The following is a 17,491-nucleotide window of genomic DNA, read 5'->3' as shown; positions in this document are numbered from 1 at the left end:
AGAATGTAAACCTCGGGTGTTTCTTCTATATGTTCTTTATTAAAGTTAGAAGGTCAGGGTTAAAGCAACATCTTTTAGGTCTGATCAACAGTTAGAGACTTGTCAGTGACAGACACAAATCCTCATCTATCAGAGTGAAAATTTTATATTCTAATAGCATAAAATGTGTGACTGCTTGTGATGCATTGGAATATTTATTTTTAACAAACTGAAGAATGTTAAAGAATGATCAAGACACGTAGAAAATAATTTAAATGACCATTATTAGCTCTGTTCTGTATATAGATCAATCAGCTTCTGATGTGTGTCTTAACTCTCTCTCGACAGCCGTGAAAAGCTGTGGATATGCATGGAATACTGCGGTGGCGGATCCCTTCAAGATATTTACCATGGTATTTTGAAGCTTATGTCAACATTTGTACCTTTTGGAAGCTTTTGGCAAAAAAGACAACTCGAAAGCAAACAAACGGGGAATTTGGTGGTGGCGGCGGGCATTGCATGCGTTGTTTCCTATGAAATGAGCAGCGATTTCAGCGACAACAGATTTTGTTGAGAGCCCTTCTCGGACGTGGTGACAGTCACTTTGTGTCATTAGCCTGCCATTCTGGGCGAGAATATGCTTTATTTCTAATCATCACACTGCTCGTTTTTCTCCATGGTACTTAGATAACTGATTCAAAGAGTCCGATTTCTTCCAGGGGAGTCGTGACAGCGGCTGTCAGCAGAGGGCTGGCCGGCAGCTTGAGTTGGCTTGGGTCAACCAAGTGCYTTTGCAGGCTGGGGCAGGGATCGTTCATCTGCTTTTCTGAAGGGGAAAAAGACCCTACAGAGGTTCACAGCAGAAATCTTGCTAATGAGGTGTGGAGGCTGTATTAGTGCTAGAATAAAACTATTTGTTAAAACCATTCGTTGTTGAACACTGAAGTCAAAACGGTGTTGCAGATGCATGGCCTGTGTGTTAGTCCCACAGCCAGAAAGGGTGCGTAGTGTGAGGAAGCTGATTTTGCTGGGAAAGCTCTAAATTTGATTTTTAAAGGCTAAAAATAACTTGTTATCCCTTCCCCTGTACAATAGCATGCCACTCTTGTTACTATTTTTACCTCTGAGATGCCATGTAGAGTTGTTGATTCTGTAGAAGGATTTATTGGAGTTTCTGGAAAAGCAGTCTGGGAACTTCCTCTGCCTTTAGCTGATAGCACAAAGTTTTTGAATCCCAAAGCTCTTTCTGCTTCATTTGTACTAAATGGCAGAAAAATAGTTTTAAGACAGTTCTAAGTCCCACAGCCCCCTAATATAGACTATCTGCATTTCTAATATTAAGAGATTAGCAGAACTCATTTTTGTTGCTTTTTACCTCACACACAATATAAGATACTATATTATTACCAAGTCACTTGTAAAATGATAATTAGATTTCTGTCAAAACAGATTTTCTTCTTGCTATGGGTATTATCTTCTATTATTGCAAGAGAATGAAGAAGAAAATGACAGAAAGCCTTTCTGTTTTTAAAAAAAAAAAAACACTTTTCAGATCAAATTAAAATACAGTTCATGCAAAAAATGTTGTTTAGCTTTTGCATGCAGATACCACTTTTTTGGCTGCTTCGCAATAGTATTATACAGTGGACACTGTAAAGTTACAGGCTCTTTCGTCTTTGTTTTCAGTAACAGGACCTCTGTCGGAGTTACAAATTGCTTACGTATGCAGAGAAACTTTACAGGTACTGTACTGCTGCAGGTATATGATAAAGCCTTTGGTCTATGTACAGGAGGTGGATATGGCAGATGAGCAAATTCAGAAAGCGATGCTGTACCTTCACTTMTATTTGTAAGCACTGGGTATCCAGTGAGACCAATTAACTAGGGTTAATCTGCTAGTTTCCATATTGTATAAATAAAAATTAGCAGCAAACTAAAGTAGTGTGGTGCAAATACTTGCTTAAATCACTGTCAGAGCAACTTTTGTCCGCTCCTTGTGCCATAATTTGCAGAAGCAAAATCCTARAACTCAGTCCTCTTCCTGTTTCTCTAGCGATCCAGTTGGTTTCAGTGAACCTATGGAAGACGTAGGTCTTTCCAGGCTGTGAACGCAGTGTTGTCTCGGCTGTTTGCATGCACTGTTCTAGCACAGTGATTCAGTGCAGCAGTTGTTTAGGACAAATTTTTGAATCTTGTTGCAGAAAACAGCTAAAACCTAGTAAGCAAGGGTAAGTAGCTGAGCAATGAAGAACCCCACACATTTTAATCTGGCTGCTTGATCTATGACAGTAAATTCTAATAATTCATAGAGGAAAAATATTACAACCAGATCACTAAAATTGTTTCGTCTTGTGATTGCTAATAACTGTGGAAATACAAGATAAGATGGTACAGACAGCTCATTTCTTAAGGGAGCTTTTCCTTCCCTGCCCTTTGTATCCATGAGTAGCTCCGTAAGAGAATGGTGAAGACACCCACCTTGCCCTGGAGCACTGGGTGAGCGGGTGGCTGCCGGAGGCAGGGGCGCAGACCGGGAGCTGATCCGCTCGGCAGTTCTCTTCCTGATCTCTTGTTGCTGTAGGAACTTGTATTGCTGGAAGGGCAGCTTAAAGGCTGAACACCTTTCGGTTGGAACCTTTGGGGCTTCACAAGAATAATTAACTTCAGTAAAGGGTAAAGGCGCTGTATCCTGAGGTTTGTTTCGAAAATGCACAYGTATCTGTGTAAAATGTTACACCGTGCCTCGTTGAAACGAGTCTTCACATGCATTTGTTGGTGCTGTGAGAGATGAGGAACAGAAGCCAGCGTAATTCTTACCTGCAAATCTCAAATTTCTCAGCTTTCAAATAAAATAAATTGAGTAATTTATATTTATTAAATATGACTGGCTTTGTAGTAAGTTAACAAATGGCAAAACTGAAGTGTTTTTCTTTTTTTTTACTTCCAGGGTCTTGCTTATTTGCATATGAAGGGCAAAATGCATAGAGATATAAAGGTAACTTGGAGCTGTGGGGAGCTTATCTTAAACTTTCTGATGCAGCAAAATAYTCCTGATACAGCATTTTAACTTTCTATCTATTATGCTTTAGGGTGCAAATATTCTACTAACAGACCATGGAGATGTCAAATTAGGTAAGTTGTCTGAGTTCAATAGTAAGACCGAACGCAAATGAGCATTTTAATTTAACCAGTAAAAGTTAATAGTCTCAGCTGGGATACTTCGATTTAGCAAGTCGTCTTTTACTTTTGTCGTGCCGCTAGTGCAGAAACGCACGAAAACAACCAGAACGTAGGGCGCCTGCCTCCTGATCCAAATACTCCGCTTTTGTAGGGCTTTGTTTTGTGTTGGGTAGCACCTGCACAGCAAAGGTGGAGCCTGCTAAAGATGAAGCACAGTACAGCAGATCTCCTGTATTGGTGCACTCAGTTTTACTAGATACTCTTCTCTGTGGCACTAACGTTCTGGTACTGCACCGTGGGATGTGAGTCGTGCCATTTAGAGCAAGAGTTGACAATAGAAAGTGTCTCTCTGTGGGTGCTTGTGTAGGTACAAGATGAGAGGTTTCGCATCCTATCAAGAGGCTATAGGTAACCAACCACCTTCTTCAGGTTTTGCTCTTTTGGAGCAGTCACTGAGCCAACCGACAGGCCTGGAAACCTCCTCAGTTTCTCTGGGATTGGCCAGGTGGGGGTTACATGGGCTTGGCTGCTCCAAGCCAGGATGGTGGCTCTCCCTTGGAGCCCTCAGGGATGCCCTAAGCATGTGAGATAGCTCCTCCTGAGCCTGGCAGCCCGTGGAAATGTGGGTTCTGCTCCTGGCCGTGCCTCTAGCCCTGTGTGCGACTGTGGGCATTTCCAGGAGGGCGGAGATGAGGAAACTCTCCTTTGCAAGCGCTSTGAGGTCTGCAGGTGAAAGCTTGGAAGGTGTCCATATTACCAGATTCCTCCAATGACTCTTTGCATTTGCAGGGGCACAAACAGGCCGAATCTCTTGTTATCTCGGTGCACTGCCTTCAAATTCCCCATCTGACTGTCTACACTCTCACTTCATGGGTTCTAGCTGTAGACAGGGCTCTTCAGGAGGTCAGGAACAGACTCCCCATCAGAAGGAACAAGCTGTTCATCATCTTAGTGCGTTCAGTGTTGTAGTCAGGGTGGTTGCGTGCTAGCTGCCTTGCTGCTCTTCAGAATAGCCGTCTGGTTCAACATGCCTGTTCTCCTGGGGTGACATAGGAGCGCTTTGCTAAAAAAGTACAACTTTTTAGGGAGGCAAAAAGAAAAAAAAGCTAAAACCTTGAAACTCATTGGAGCTTCCATTAATTATATTAAACTTAGGTTACGCACCGATACCTTCTTTCTGCCTAAGCCAGTTACCTTTTGCCTAAAAATATCCTCCAGCTATCATGCTACAAATGCAATAAAAATAAAACTGGACTAATCGATTTTTGGCTCTCTGAGATAACCCAGTTACCCGCAGTCCTCAGAGTGAGGGATTGCTGTCCCCGAGGCAGACRCTCTGGAAGCAAGAGCAGGCGGCCCCCCAGAGTTCCTCCAGGAGTAACCCAGAACCAGTACTGGCTCCAAAGCTTGGTGCTATTCTCCCTCTAGGATATTAAGGTGAATACCCACTGAATTTTGTGAGGTGGTTTCGTTGCTGCATTGGGAGACGGAACAATAGCTAGGAGGGGAACAGCATCATCAGTGAACTGTATCTAGAAACTAATCTAATTTGAAGTCATGTCAGTGAAGAAATTAACTGAATTCATTATTAATCTTTAACTGCTGAAGCTTAATGCATTTTTAACTTGGATTAGAAATGCGAGTGTTTTTTTTTATAATGCTATACCTCCTAGAGCGGAATTGGAGTGTTAAATGAAAATCAGATTTCTAAGTAAGTGATATTTTCATTTTACAGCGGACTTTGGTGTAGCAGCAAAAATAACAGCCACCATTGCGAAGAGAAAATCGTTTATTGGTACCCCTTACTGGTAATAAACTGCTTTGATTGTTATGGTTACATGCAAAGCGAAGTCTGTGTTTACAAATTGTACCAAGAATTCCAAAGTGCATACAGTGAAGTGTGTCTGTATATATATATATATATATATATATAAGTATACACACACACATTTTTAAGTTTATATAGGTCATTGCACACACTCCCTTTCTTCCAAGTGAAATGCCCAAAAGGTAAATCTGGGAAGCACTGATTGTAGCTGGTCTGTTACTGGAGCAAAGCTACCTGCTGTTTGGAGCGGGATTGCTGCTTCTCCCCAGCTTATTAAGGCAGAACATTCAGCCCTTTTTCTGGACACCTCATGGTAGTTTAGTTTCTCAGTGATTTCACTGCATTAGTGAATGAGGTCTTTGGGGGTTCTGCTTTGCAGAAAGAACTGTGAAGAAAAACAGATTTAAAACTTTTTTTAATCGTCTCTACTACTTAATTTCTGCGCAAGGCAGCATTTAATTTGCTGACGTATCGTTGTAAATCTTGAGCTGGATTATAGATGGAAATTTCACTGCTTTTGAATTTCGGTGTGTTGGTGATGCAGTTAAGATGCCTTTCCCCAGGGCAATATTCTTAGCCCATACTGCACATGTACCTACAGCTTAAGCCAGGCAATGACTCTTAATGGTTTGCTGCCCTCTTTGTCCTGTTGGAGAAGGAGGACTAAGGGCAGGAAGATTATCTGCTCATTAAAGCRTTTCGCCAGGAATCAGGAGAGCCTGCTTCTGTTCTAGCTTTGCTGGCGAGTTCATGACCTGAGGCAAAACACGTAACCTCCGGGTGTTTCTTTCCTCCTCTAGTGCTGGGTGAGGGGAGGTGACACCAAGCTTTGCCTTGCGCTCTTTGGGGTGGATTGCACTAGAATTAGGTGAAGGGCTTTGCGGCTCTTGGGTGCAGGCAGCGATTCAGAGGTGTAGCCCTATTCTGCTCTGCGCGCTCTGACTGAACGATGGCTTTGCTTTTCAAGGATGGCCCCAGAAGTCGCAGCGGTGGAGAAGAACGGCGGCTATAACCAGCTCTGCGATATCTGGGCGGTCGGCATCACCGCAATTGAACTCGCAGAACTCCAGCCACCGATGTTTGATCTTCACCCAATGAGGTCTGCTGACGGGGAGCTGGCTTGTCTTCGGGCTCCTCGCCAGTCCCGGAAGGGACGGTTGTGATACAGCGTAACCTTCGTCGTAGCTCAGACCTAGAAACTCACGCTAGGGTTCCTTCATCAAGCGTCTAGTTTCTGAGAGCGCTTGTGTCTGCTCTCAAGCCATCAATCTGAAGCTAAGGACTTAAATTTAGAAAGAAAATTACACCTGAAAATTTTAAGTATTTTTTAAACTTTGTRATGTCGTCAGCCATGTGAATAAGAACGGGTATAGTAAATTGAGTAGAGAAACTATAGCGTTATATTTAACAAGCTTATGCATGACAATAAAAAGATCTTTAGAGATGAGAAAATCAACAGCTTTACGGCATCTGTCTTCTAACACAGTGTAGGCTATGATCCAGTTTTATCAGTTTGATTCTTATCTTGAAGTAGAATTATAATATGAATGATGACTTTGGAGTGTTTAGATATTGGAGTGAAATTAATTATTTTTTATTGTATAATTACATTGTTCTTCCTTTATCTTTAGGGCATTGTTTTTAATGTCAAAAAGCAACTTTCAGCCACCAAAGCTAAAGGAAAAAGCAAAATGGTAAGTTAAACCCTTCTCTTTTTTTCAATGTTTTGCAGATAACATGAAAAAACGAAGTCAACAATGTATAAGAAAATGCATTGGTTCTATAAGTACTTATATACAGTAGAACTCTGTAGGCTCATGGTGCTACTTCCTTGCCACAAATGTGACCTTTTTCCATTATGAAATACTTGATTCTGGAAGGCCTAAAACCTGCGCTTCCGAAACATGCAGCTAGGAGAGAGACCTGGAGTGAACGTGAGCCTGCTCGGGAGATGCCCCCACCCRCTCCTGAGCAGATCCTGAGAGCAACTTGTGAATTTTACATTACAATGATTTTTGCAGCGTCTAACAGATCTTCACTATTTGCTCAACTGAAATTTTGGTTTCGCRTAATCATTAGATTAAGGAACAACTTAAGCTCTAAAACCATAACTATCTATTACATTATTGAAGAAGGAAGCTGGTGAAAAATAATGTGTGCTAGTTTTCAACTCAGTAGCTTGAGAGATGATTTTGCTTAAAGAAAGGCGTTCAGATTGAGACCCTTTTCGTACRTGCTGAGAAACAGCTACTTGTTTGTCATAGGAGCCTGAAAGCAAAGGAAGGAGGAGGCGTGAGGTCCCGCAGCAGACTGCGCGGGGCAGGAGCATCCTACCTGTGTGATCCCTGCTGCTGGTCCAGAGGCCAGGGAAATCTCCCCTCTTGGACCCTCTTGGTGTGTCCTAGGAAGGAAAATTGTTTCTATCCTTTCCCCTCTATTTCTATAATAGGGCTTTTGCCACTGTAACTGGGGCAGGTGATTTTTTATTCCCTTCATGAAGACTGTGCCTCTGTCAGCATACATTCTACAGGCATTTCTTCAACTTGTGGTACCTTCCCAGCGTCTGCAGGATTTTGTGCCGTGCTTAGTAATGTTTTATTTTGACACCCAAAACAGTTCTGGTGTACAAGATTTTTTGTTCACAAATCTGCCATGCAGCTTTTTTACCTTGAGGGGTCTGGGTGGGTGGATAAGGACTAAGGGAAGGGAAGGAACGCTTCTCAGTGTATGTTTCCTGCATCCAGAAGAGCTCAGTGCAGCCCCGGCCAATGCTCCATGCTTCTCCAACGCCTCGTTCTCAGATGTTCAGGCGAGAAGAGGAAATATGTTTCCTAACATAGTTTGAATAAGAGCAGATTTGGGCTGATGCTCCCAGAAAGGTGCATTAACACAAATGCAGTTGCAAGAAAAATACTTGTCAAAGTCCTGTACAGTGCTTGTAGGTCCCGTCATAATATCAAATTATAATTCAAATTTTAAAAGAGGTCATATGATGCAGTCGCCTAAACTGTTTCAAAAATAGCAACAAAGTGTTTTAAAGAGTAAGTTGAGTCTTCATCTTGTCCTTCTTATTTTATTTTCCTGCTTGTGACCACAAGCAGTGAAATTTTAGGTTTCCCTGGGTTTTGAGGGTTTGCTGGGTACCTAATTCACAAATTTTATTGCTGATACCTGGTTCCATAACAGCTGAAATTTGAAAAGGTCAAAATAGCACCATGTGTGTTTAGTTTATTTGCTATATCCTACCAAAACTTTTTCCGTGCAAGTTCCGTGAATCACATGTTTTTCCTCCTGTTTGACTAACTCGGTAACATAATTATTCAGATCTGAGATGCACTGAGGTAGTTGGACAACCTGCTAATTTAGCACATCCTTTTGTAATCTGTCTAGTCACCGTGTCGAAATTTAATATCTTTTTCAAAACCTTCTTTTTTAAGGTCATCGATATTCCACAATTTTGTCAAAATAGCACTTACAAAAAATCCGAAGAAGAGACCAACAGCAGAAAGGCTCCTTTCTGTAAGTGACTTGGAACTTCTCGTGACATCAGTAAACAGTCTGTTGCTTCCAAGTGAATAACAGATCACTAGGGAACCAAACTGCGATGATTTTCTTTCTCTGATCTTACGACGTGGGTGGTGAAATCTGAATGGAAGAGACATTGGCCTACTGTAGGCAGTACCAAGATTTTATTCAGTGTCAAGAGTTTATAAGGTTTTTATTGCTGAAAATTACTGGAAATTGCCTCATGTTCTGTCCTCAGCCTGTCCTTTCTACAAGGGAATGTCTCGGCCTCTTAGAAAGAGCTGCGCAGAGCGGGCGTTGACCCTTTCTGTCATGCAAATAGAGAACTGATATATTTAACAGTTGTTCATGTGTCTAATTCTGTCCTGTTTAACTTGAATTAATTACTCATGCAAAAAGTGAAGTTACTGTGTAAGTGTTTGTATGACTCAGAGTTTAATCGACAATTGAAACTGGTCAAAGTCAGTCAAAACCAAAGTTCCTGTGCTGACGGAGAGTGTAGAAGTCAAGCCTTCCGGTGTCACTAAAGAAATATTCGAGCCCCCAGAAAACTATTAGGCAAAATTCGATAATGCATTTTATATTGGATGTTTATTAATGAAAGTTACGTACCGGTTGCGTATCGTAACTTGTCTTTTTTTGTGGTTTTAGCATAGTTTTGTAGGGCAGCCTGGTCTTTCAAGATCTTTAGCAGTGGAGCTGTTGGACAAAGTTAATAATCCTGACAACCATGCACACTACAGCGAAGCAGACGATGATGATTTTGAGGTGAGAACATCTTTTATTTTAGGTGAAATTGCTGTTGAAATATCTTGCTTTGCTTTCACCATATAAGCCTCCAGCTTGACGGGGGCACTGCCCACTCATTTTTAGGCCTCCTGGAAGTTACAGTGCTGGAGAAAACAGGCAATCTAACCCCAGGGCTTGTCACACTTCTACTGTAAAGTACATATAAAGTTCCTGTGCATGGCAGTACGGGATCTTGGCTAGGGCAAAGACGGTGTATGTAACAATTTGTGACCCCAACAGCTTTGTTTTTCTGTTTAATTTGATTGTTGATTGAGATGCAATGGAAAGCCACATCACCTTCTTAAATTTTGCTGTTTACAACTCTTACAGCCGCACTCTGTTATTCGCCATACGATTCGTTCTACAAACAGGAATGTTAGGGCAGAAAGAACAGCGTCAGAGATAAACTGTAAGTCGCTAACCTACTTTGCCCATATTGCGGGGTTGGTTTACTTTTACCAGTAGAGGATGTTGGTGTTACTCTTTTATTATATACCCTGGAAAGCCTCTTCTGCTGTTGGCACACTTGAGAAACAAAACCAGAAAAAACAACACATAAACATGAATCTTCAATAATATTTTTCCAAAACCAAAATTAAAACTTGCATATTTTTCCGCTATTTCATTTCATGTCATTGCTGAATAGTAATGTTTATGTGGAAACCTTGTATGACCAGTATAGTCTTTCAGCACTGTGATTTGTGTCAGACCATGCAGTCCCACTTAAAACAGCAAAAACACTAATTACGTGCCAACTTCAAAAAGTAAGAGTGGGCTGATAATTAAGCGGGCATCTTTTCACAGGGATATCTTGGATGTTTTGGAAAAGCGTAGCGTTTTATGTTGGTTTCTACAACTGTTTCAGCAGTTAAGCCTTTTCTTGGTGCCAAGGGGGTGATTGCAGTAGCTGTGTCTCTTGTGATTGCAGTAGCTGTCCTGACCACAGCATGTGTTATTTTAGTGCATTTTCTTAAAAAAAAAAAAAAAAAAAGTGTTTTTTTTTTCTTTTAAAACAGTATTAAAGCTTTACTCTGTTGGATATAAGTTGAAATTCTGAGGGTAGAAACTGCCTTTCTCTAGATTTGGACATTGTAGTTTAAATGCTGTCTGCTTCTCTGAGTCACGTACATGTCACTTTTAGGAAGCTTACTGTTAAAAAAAAAACTCTCTTTTTTCACATGCATTAAAAATAACATGTGGTTACATGGTTACACTTTGTTATATTTTCATTGTATGACTTTGTATTTCCTTTCCCTCCATTTCCTTCTTGTGGGTTTTACATTTGCAAATTTAAGCATTTTGACAATTGACTTCATGAAAAATGGTGATATTTCAAGTGACAGTCATATTTTATAGGCAGATTAAAACTGTATATACTATTCTGATATGTTACAACATGCTTTTCACTGGTACATTAAGCATTAAAAAGGCATTAGAGTAATGTATATTAAAGTTGAAAACGTAATGTTTTGTAGTTGATAAGCTACAGTTCGAGCCTCCTCTACGGAAAGAAACGGAAGCTCGAGATGAAATGGTAAGAACAAGTTCGTTTTTTCCATCGTTTATTAAAATCATAGCGTCTTCATTATTTTGTGGCTCAGCTCTAAGTAATATGTATCTGAACTGTAAAGTCCCGAGAAGACCACTCTTGGTCCCCAGACAATCGCCACATTTTTAGGAAGATGAATTGCCCTCTGTGCTTTGTGCGGAGAGTCTTGCTCAGATGTAAAAAATGACATGCAGCAATTAATTTGGTAATGCGAAGAGGCCGTTCTGCGTTTGAATCCTTGATCTTCCCATCACCAGAATTTTTTGCTTCTCGTTGCTCGGCGCACAGCCAGCTCACGTGCAGACATTTGTGCCCCCTGTGAGCTGCTGCTGCTCGTTCCAGTTCTCCACAGTTTGCTTCGGATCAGCTCATTAATGTTCCTTTGGGTTAGTGTGGGACTGTGCACACCAGGGCTCCGTTTATTAATAAGTGGTGTGAATAGCAGCAGCTGCCGTTAAAATTAATTTGGAGACGCTGGTGCTCAGCACTCCAGAAAAATCCATTCCAGTTTTTCAAAGCAGTACTGCAATCCAGCAGGTAGGTGTGAGCCCATCTTTTCGGAAGTGACTGATCAGGTTCGTACGTGTTGCTATTAATGAGGTCCCATCAGCACCCTAAATAAAGACAGGGATGCTCCCAGCCTCCGCGGATGGTGGCTCCTGTGAGTTTGGAGGTGGCTGCAGTGCCGTCTCTTGTTGGAGGAGTGTCTTGGAAGCGCCCTGAGGGCAAAATCCTTACTCAGTTTTCACCGTCAATTTTTGTTTTAGTGTTATTTATCGCCACTCAGCACTGGCATTGCACCATTTCTAGACACTGCTCCTAAGTCTGAGCCTAAGGAGTCGAAGATATCTTTTCAATGATTGTTTTGTAATTGGATCGTAAAACATGGCTTCACTTTGGAAATTTATTTTACTGATTATGGGTCGTTCTGCAGGGCCTGGGAACCTCCCAGGCCTCTTCAGGTGCTGTTGGTTAGTTATTTCAGTTTGCTAGAAAAAAGTCTTGAATGAAAATTTCTGCATCTTCAGGGTGTAGCCGCCGGCGCTGACTTTGCTTCACATTGGAATCCTTTTGTTGATGGTGGAAGCAGCAGGTAAGCACGGAGTTTAAAAGCATCTTTTACTTCTGTGACTTAGTTTGGAAGTGCAGGCTGAAAACAAAATTAAGTTATGGTGGAAAATCAAAGCATGAGCCCTGGTGCATTTTAGTATTCATGAAATTAAAAGCAATTTTACCCGCTGTGCATTCCTCCTTCTGCAGTTGGCTGGATCACTGTCTGGGGGGGAGGAGTGATCATCTCCTTTAATGATAAGCAGTGCTTTATTTAAACCTGTTGTAGCTCCCCAGTAGTATATGGGAAGCGTGGTGTGTATATATGGACACCGTAGTGAAATAAAAGGGCCAAAGTCGATTTTCTGAAGCAGAGGGCTGAGCCCGGCATCCCGCGCTGGCCCTGCGGTTCCCCTTGAACCGCTGCTGTAGCCGTGGCAGCCCGTGGCACAGCGCGTTCGCAGCGCTGAGGCAGGTCTTCGCAAGTACGCAAAGGAGAAACTGGTTTTGAAGATTTAGTTTTACCGAGTTCGGTACGACGACATGACTACGTCTGCTGTGGGTGCGTGATCAGAGCGGTGTAATCTTTAATACCGTTTTCCAGTGTTTCGGGATGAAAAATTTTAGGAAAAGAAATGCTATAACTAATTTCCCCCGGGCTAAAAGCAGGTTGGAAGTAAGGGAGTACGACTGTCTCCAAGCTAGAGCTGAATTTAATGTGTGTGTGGCTTCCTTTTGCTGCAAACTGCTGGATTCTGCCTTTAAAAGGCGATGGGCGAATTTGCAGTGAAGAGTAGGGAAGTTTAGTAATCCTGACTGATCCACATATGCAGGGAAAGATGGTACGTGAGCTAAAGTAATTGCTAAGCTGGGAGAGCCTGCTTCCCATCTTTATTTGGAACGGAGCATCAGACACTACATTTCTTTGGCTTTTTTGCAGATAAAGTCTTGCATAAGCTGTCAGCTGACATTGCAGCCCCCTGGAAAGCTGGCCGGSTCACGCACATTGCTAGCGTTTGGATCTTTCGAGGTCCAGCCTCTTTTTCTGTCCTTGCTCTCATCGTAGCAAAAGCTCAGGGCGGCTCTAGGCCCTGCCCGTCCCTCTCTGGGAGCGACTGCGACTTCGCGCTTTCCTCCTCGCTTTTTCTGCTCGCGTGACCCCGAGGGGCTAAAGCCTTTCGCGTCGGTGCCGAGGTTTCTGCAGGCAGCCGCAGTCTGGGGGGCTGGAGAGCAAAGCTGTGATTCCTCGTCTTTGCGTCCTCCCCTGCAAAGCGACTTATTGATTCGATTCTGTCTGCGACATTATTAAGACTGCGCCAGACTCCGTTAAAAGCGGTGAATGTAGCCTCAGCAAATGGTGCCAGGGCTATAAATYGGTAAACAGACCCAGATTTAGGAAGCAATTTTTCTCGCTGAAAGGAGCACGGCCATGAAGTTTCTGGATGGTGAATCCGTGTGCCGCTCGCTTGGAAGTGGTTTCCAGTTGAGAGGGATAAACAGGAAATGCATAGCTCATCCGTCCCCAGGAATCCTGCGCGGGGCCGGAGCGGCGAGGAAGGGATGTGTGCTGAAGGGGGGGCTCGCTCGTCGCCTCCTTCGGCTTGTAGCGCAGTTATGCCGATTGAGACGTTTGACTCGGGAGTTACCTCCCTGGAAAGGGGGACACCRGAAAGTGTACCCAAAGATTGAGCTAATTCACTGTTTTTTTCTCACTGTTACTGCAGCATTTTAAATGACTGCTCGATATATGTTTTCTGCATTATGGAGGTGGTTTGTGTTGCTGGGTGTTTGGGTTTTTTTTAAGCTAATTCCTGTTGACAACTGTCTGCTGCTTTTCCTTCAGGAGGCATCATTTGCAGRGAAATTATCTCATGATCTAAAACTGATTGGATTAGTATTTTTATGATCCGTTTTTGTTTTTCTGCTAGTGATCCCCGTAGTCGCGCTTCGCTGGGTGCTGCGGTAGGCACAGCCGCGCAGCGCTGTAGGACGTGCTCGGTGGTGGGCTGTTGCGGGGTGCCCGCGCTGCGTGCAGACCGCCTGGTCTGCAAAGACGTGTAAACGCAGCCTGCTTCGGTACCCTGGAGGAGCTTGTAGCGGATTGAAACCTGAGCCAAGCAGCTTTCTGACTTGCCTCTTCCTTCTCCCGACTGGTAAATGCAGGAGCGTAGACTTCACGGTGTCCCAGCGGCCTAGCAAAGGCGCAGAGGAACGCGTTTTAATGGATTAAGTATCTGCAGTTTGGACTTTTTCTTTTTCTTTTTTTTTTTTTTGAAGACACAACTTGAAATTGCCATTTTCCAAGATGATATCAGGGTTTTTTGTTGTCGTTTTAGAGATGTGTTTTCTGTGATCTTTTGCTCCTCTAGTCACAATTTCTTTTTTGACCCTGTGGTGGCTTTGAAACAAAAATTCCCGCTGTAACGGGAAACAGTCTGAGTGTTTAGGATATAACGCTGCAAGGAGGGAACTTTCCACTGCTTTTTCTTTGTGCAGGCTTTTCTCCATCTGTCCCCCACTAGCTCCCTCCGTTTTCCTTTTTAGTTGATTGTACAGACCGTGGTTGAGCATTTCAGCAATATTTAAAAATACCAGGTAGAAAGAATGAAAGATTCGCTGACGGTATCTGCACCGCGGTGCTTGTGTGGAAGAAAGCTCAAATGACGATCTGGGGTGCGGGGCAGCGAATGTGCTGAATGAAAAGGGCTTTAATGCTGCGGCTGAGAGAGAAGTACGGTGCTTTGAAAAGACCTGGGAGATGCTTGTTGTGAAACCGGGTTACATCACCGATCGGTTCGGTTGCACGTGTTGACCTCAGAGCAGAGCTCTTATTTTTATAAACATTTTGCCTAGGGGTCTCCTTACAAAATTTGGCGACGGGAGCGAAGATGTTGAAGAGTGAGTGAACCTCCTGCGTGCCGCAGTTGCATTTCCTCCGCGTGGCTCTCGCGAAGCAGGCCGTGTTCTGGCAAAAGCTCTCTCCTCAAAACGCTGCGGGCAGGCTTGCTGCTCATAAAAACCAGGCCTAGTTGCATTTAACGGTCTAACGCACGCTTGACTGTTTAGCTGCTCGTCAGGAGAAGGTTTGCAAAGCGATGCTTGCCCTCGCTCGCGCCTCCCCCAGGGCACGGCAGAGCGTATGGGGACGCGCCTAAAGCTTTCAAGCAGGCTTCGTGTCGAGGAGGCGAGGTTAATCGAACAGTCCTGAGCCCAGYCGCGGATGTGCAGATATCCCCGTTAGGGGATGCGCAGCCCCTCCGCTGCTCTCCTTTGACTCAGCCGGAGCGAAAGCTGCAAATCGGGCTGGACGGTTGGGGCCCAGCTGGTGACCGGCCTGCGGTGCAGTTGCTCTTGGGGCTGCTCTTAGGCGATGTCCAATAAACTTGTTTCGCCGCTTTGAAAACCGTCGAGAGGCCGTTGCTCTGTGACATGATCTACTGGCTGATACAGAAACGCAGCATTTTCACCGTCGGGAGGAATCTTCTAGAAAAACGAGTACAAAAAAAACAAGTAGTGGAAGGGGGCGCCTTCGGAGGACGAGTCCCTTAACGCATACTTATTTCCTAATTTCAAATACCCTTCATCACAAACGCTAACTTCCATGTTTATGAAAGAATGACAATTTATCAAAACCCACTTCTAACAAGTATTAATGTGCTTTTTTCCACTCTTAGGCTTCTAGTTTAACCCTGCTGTGCGCAGCTGTGATCAGTCTTTTCTATGCATCTGGCTCGTCCTCTTTACAGCCTTTGCTCTCAAGCAGTTCTGGTTATGTTGGTGGTGTAACTAAGACAACTACCGCTCCTTTTCGTTTCAGATCAACCCTCAAGCGAGCAGGGCCACCTCCACTACCTCCTAAGGTAAGCGACCGAGGTGTTTGAAGAGTTTTGGGTGGGCAGACACCACTTAGGCGGTCTCTGCAGTGCTTCTGTCTGAGGCCCGTAGTAGGCTGTAAATCCTGTTAAATACCATTTGCCAGCAGACTTCATGCAGCGTCGTATTTTGTGCTGACTTGCATCCTGTGCAGCCTCCCTGACTGCCGGGAATTCCTGGCCTTTATGCTGTCCTTGMTAAAGTGACTTTTAGGTATTTTCCCTCTGAAGGGAGCATGCTGCGTGGAATGTCCTCTTGTTCAGCAGTCCCTCTGCTGCTGTGATTTTTCCATCGGAGGAGGAATACCTCGCAGATCAGTGTGCTGTCCCGTGCCTTTGTCCAAACACTGGGAACTTTTTTTTTCCTTTATGTAGCAGCAGTCTGACTTCAATCAAAATCTGTCTTAAGTTTATGCCTCCAGATGCCATTTCCAAGTTAATCTTCATCTCTTTTGTTTGTTGCAGCCAAGAATAAACAGTTACCCTGAGGAAAACCTGCCAGATGATGAGAAGTCTCAGACAATAAAGCATTTTCCTGACTCGCAAAACAGAGCCCCGCCAGCTCATAGGAGACAGAGTATTCCTGTTTGCGGGCCTCAGGCTGATTCTTCCCCCATCGGTATGACCAGCAGCATCAGCAGCCCTGGACTGCTTACAGCTAGATACAGCGACTTGGGTAAATGCATTACATTTCCAAAAGGTGACTTGCTTCCTTTCAAAGGAAATCAGTTTTGGAGCCCGCTCTGTTTTCAGTAGACAGTTAACTTAATTTAAGCTATTCATAAAGTGCAGCTTTCCTTTTCACGTGTGTGCTGGCTCTTATTAGAGCCATGACCCATGGTGGGAATGTCTGTGCCAAAACACGGACGYTCAGCCAGTCAATACCATCGCTGTGTTGCCTGCAGGCAGCAGGCACAGCCTTGACTGTGTCCAGGGTGCTCAAAAATGTGTCTGGGCTTCTTTTCAGGAAATGGGGATGGCATGCTGAAACTCATTGAAGAAAATGTTGAAGGGTCTGGACAAATCCCTCAGCTGCCACGTAAAAAAGAGAAAAGAGATTTTCCTGTAAGTACTGTGACTCACAGTCTGATCAGCTGCCTGATTTCACTGCCATGTTAGCTAACTAGTTAAAGTTTCTAAATATAGACGAGTGGAAGCATAATGTACAGTTTTATATCAGTGCATGGGAGGTATTTTATAAGCTTTCTTTCTTCCCACAGAAGCCAGCAATCAATGGTTTACCACCAACACCGAAGGTGCTGGTAAGAAATCTCATTTGCGGTAGGAATTACTGGAAGTCTCYTCTCCTGTCATCTCTCTAGTGTCAGAAAGTTTATGCTAGAATAAGCTATCAGCTCGTCTGGGGTGACTTCCTGCCTGTCGTAGCTAATCACTTTTCACCCAGTTCTTTGAGTACTGTATACCAAATGCCTTTTCCGAAAAATATCCTTTCACCATTCAGCCTGGATGTGAAGAGATGGAGACTTGACAGCCTCTTTGGGCTGTGCTCTCCAGGGGCATTCTCTGTTTTATAAAGAAAAATGGAGAACGGCAGTAGTCCTGGGAGAAGGTTTTATTTTCTTGAATGTTTCTGCTTGTTTTGCCTTCATATGCCGTTATATAAGCACTTAGTATTGGTCTTGTCCAGTAGGTACTTAAAATTGTCCATGTCGTTCTGATCTGCCTTTGTGTTTCTTAATGTATATAAAGTCCATGAAA

The 17,491-nt window shown here is 43.5% G+C and overlaps 1 protein-coding gene across 4 annotated transcripts in view; it reads left to right on the top strand.

Moving 5' to 3' along the window:
• The window catches only part of MAP4K5 (mitogen-activated protein kinase kinase kinase kinase 5), a 46,476-nt gene that overhangs the window by 14,393 nt on the left and 14,592 nt on the right, over positions 1-17,491 (top strand). For 2 of the 4 annotated variants that reach the window (XM_026056232.1, XM_026056231.1), the window contains exons 3-19: positions 328-392; positions 1,666-1,721; positions 2,927-2,974; positions 3,069-3,111; positions 4,895-4,967; positions 5,955-6,086; positions 6,619-6,681; positions 8,425-8,506; positions 9,164-9,280; positions 9,632-9,710; positions 10,777-10,835; positions 11,879-11,943; positions 14,754-14,798; positions 15,718-15,760; positions 16,238-16,448; positions 16,740-16,837; positions 16,993-17,034. In XM_026056232.1, the coding sequence (XP_025912017.1) occupies positions 328-392; positions 1,666-1,721; positions 2,927-2,974; positions 3,069-3,111; positions 4,895-4,967; positions 5,955-6,086; positions 6,619-6,681; positions 8,425-8,506; positions 9,164-9,280; positions 9,632-9,710; positions 10,777-10,835; positions 11,879-11,943; positions 14,754-14,798; positions 15,718-15,760; positions 16,238-16,448; positions 16,740-16,837; positions 16,993-17,034 (1,321 nt within the window). Of the gene's footprint in view, positions 1-327; positions 393-1,665; positions 1,722-2,127; positions 2,208-2,926; positions 2,975-3,068; positions 3,112-4,894; positions 4,968-5,954; positions 6,087-6,618; positions 6,682-8,424; positions 8,507-9,163; positions 9,281-9,631; positions 9,711-10,776; positions 10,836-11,878; positions 11,944-14,753; positions 14,799-15,717; positions 15,761-16,237; positions 16,449-16,739; positions 16,838-16,992; positions 17,035-17,491 lie in introns of those variants that run through there. The other 2 variants (XM_026056233.1, XM_026056235.1) reach the window with 2 other exon arrangements.

Source organism: Apteryx rowi, unplaced genomic scaffold (assembly GCF_003343035.1).
Source record: "Apteryx rowi isolate R43461 unplaced genomic scaffold, aptRow1 scaffold_13, whole genome shotgun sequence".
NCBI lineage: Eukaryota > Metazoa > Chordata > Aves > Apterygiformes > Apterygidae > Apteryx > Apteryx rowi.
This window is presented reverse-complemented; position numbering and strand designations above follow the sequence as displayed.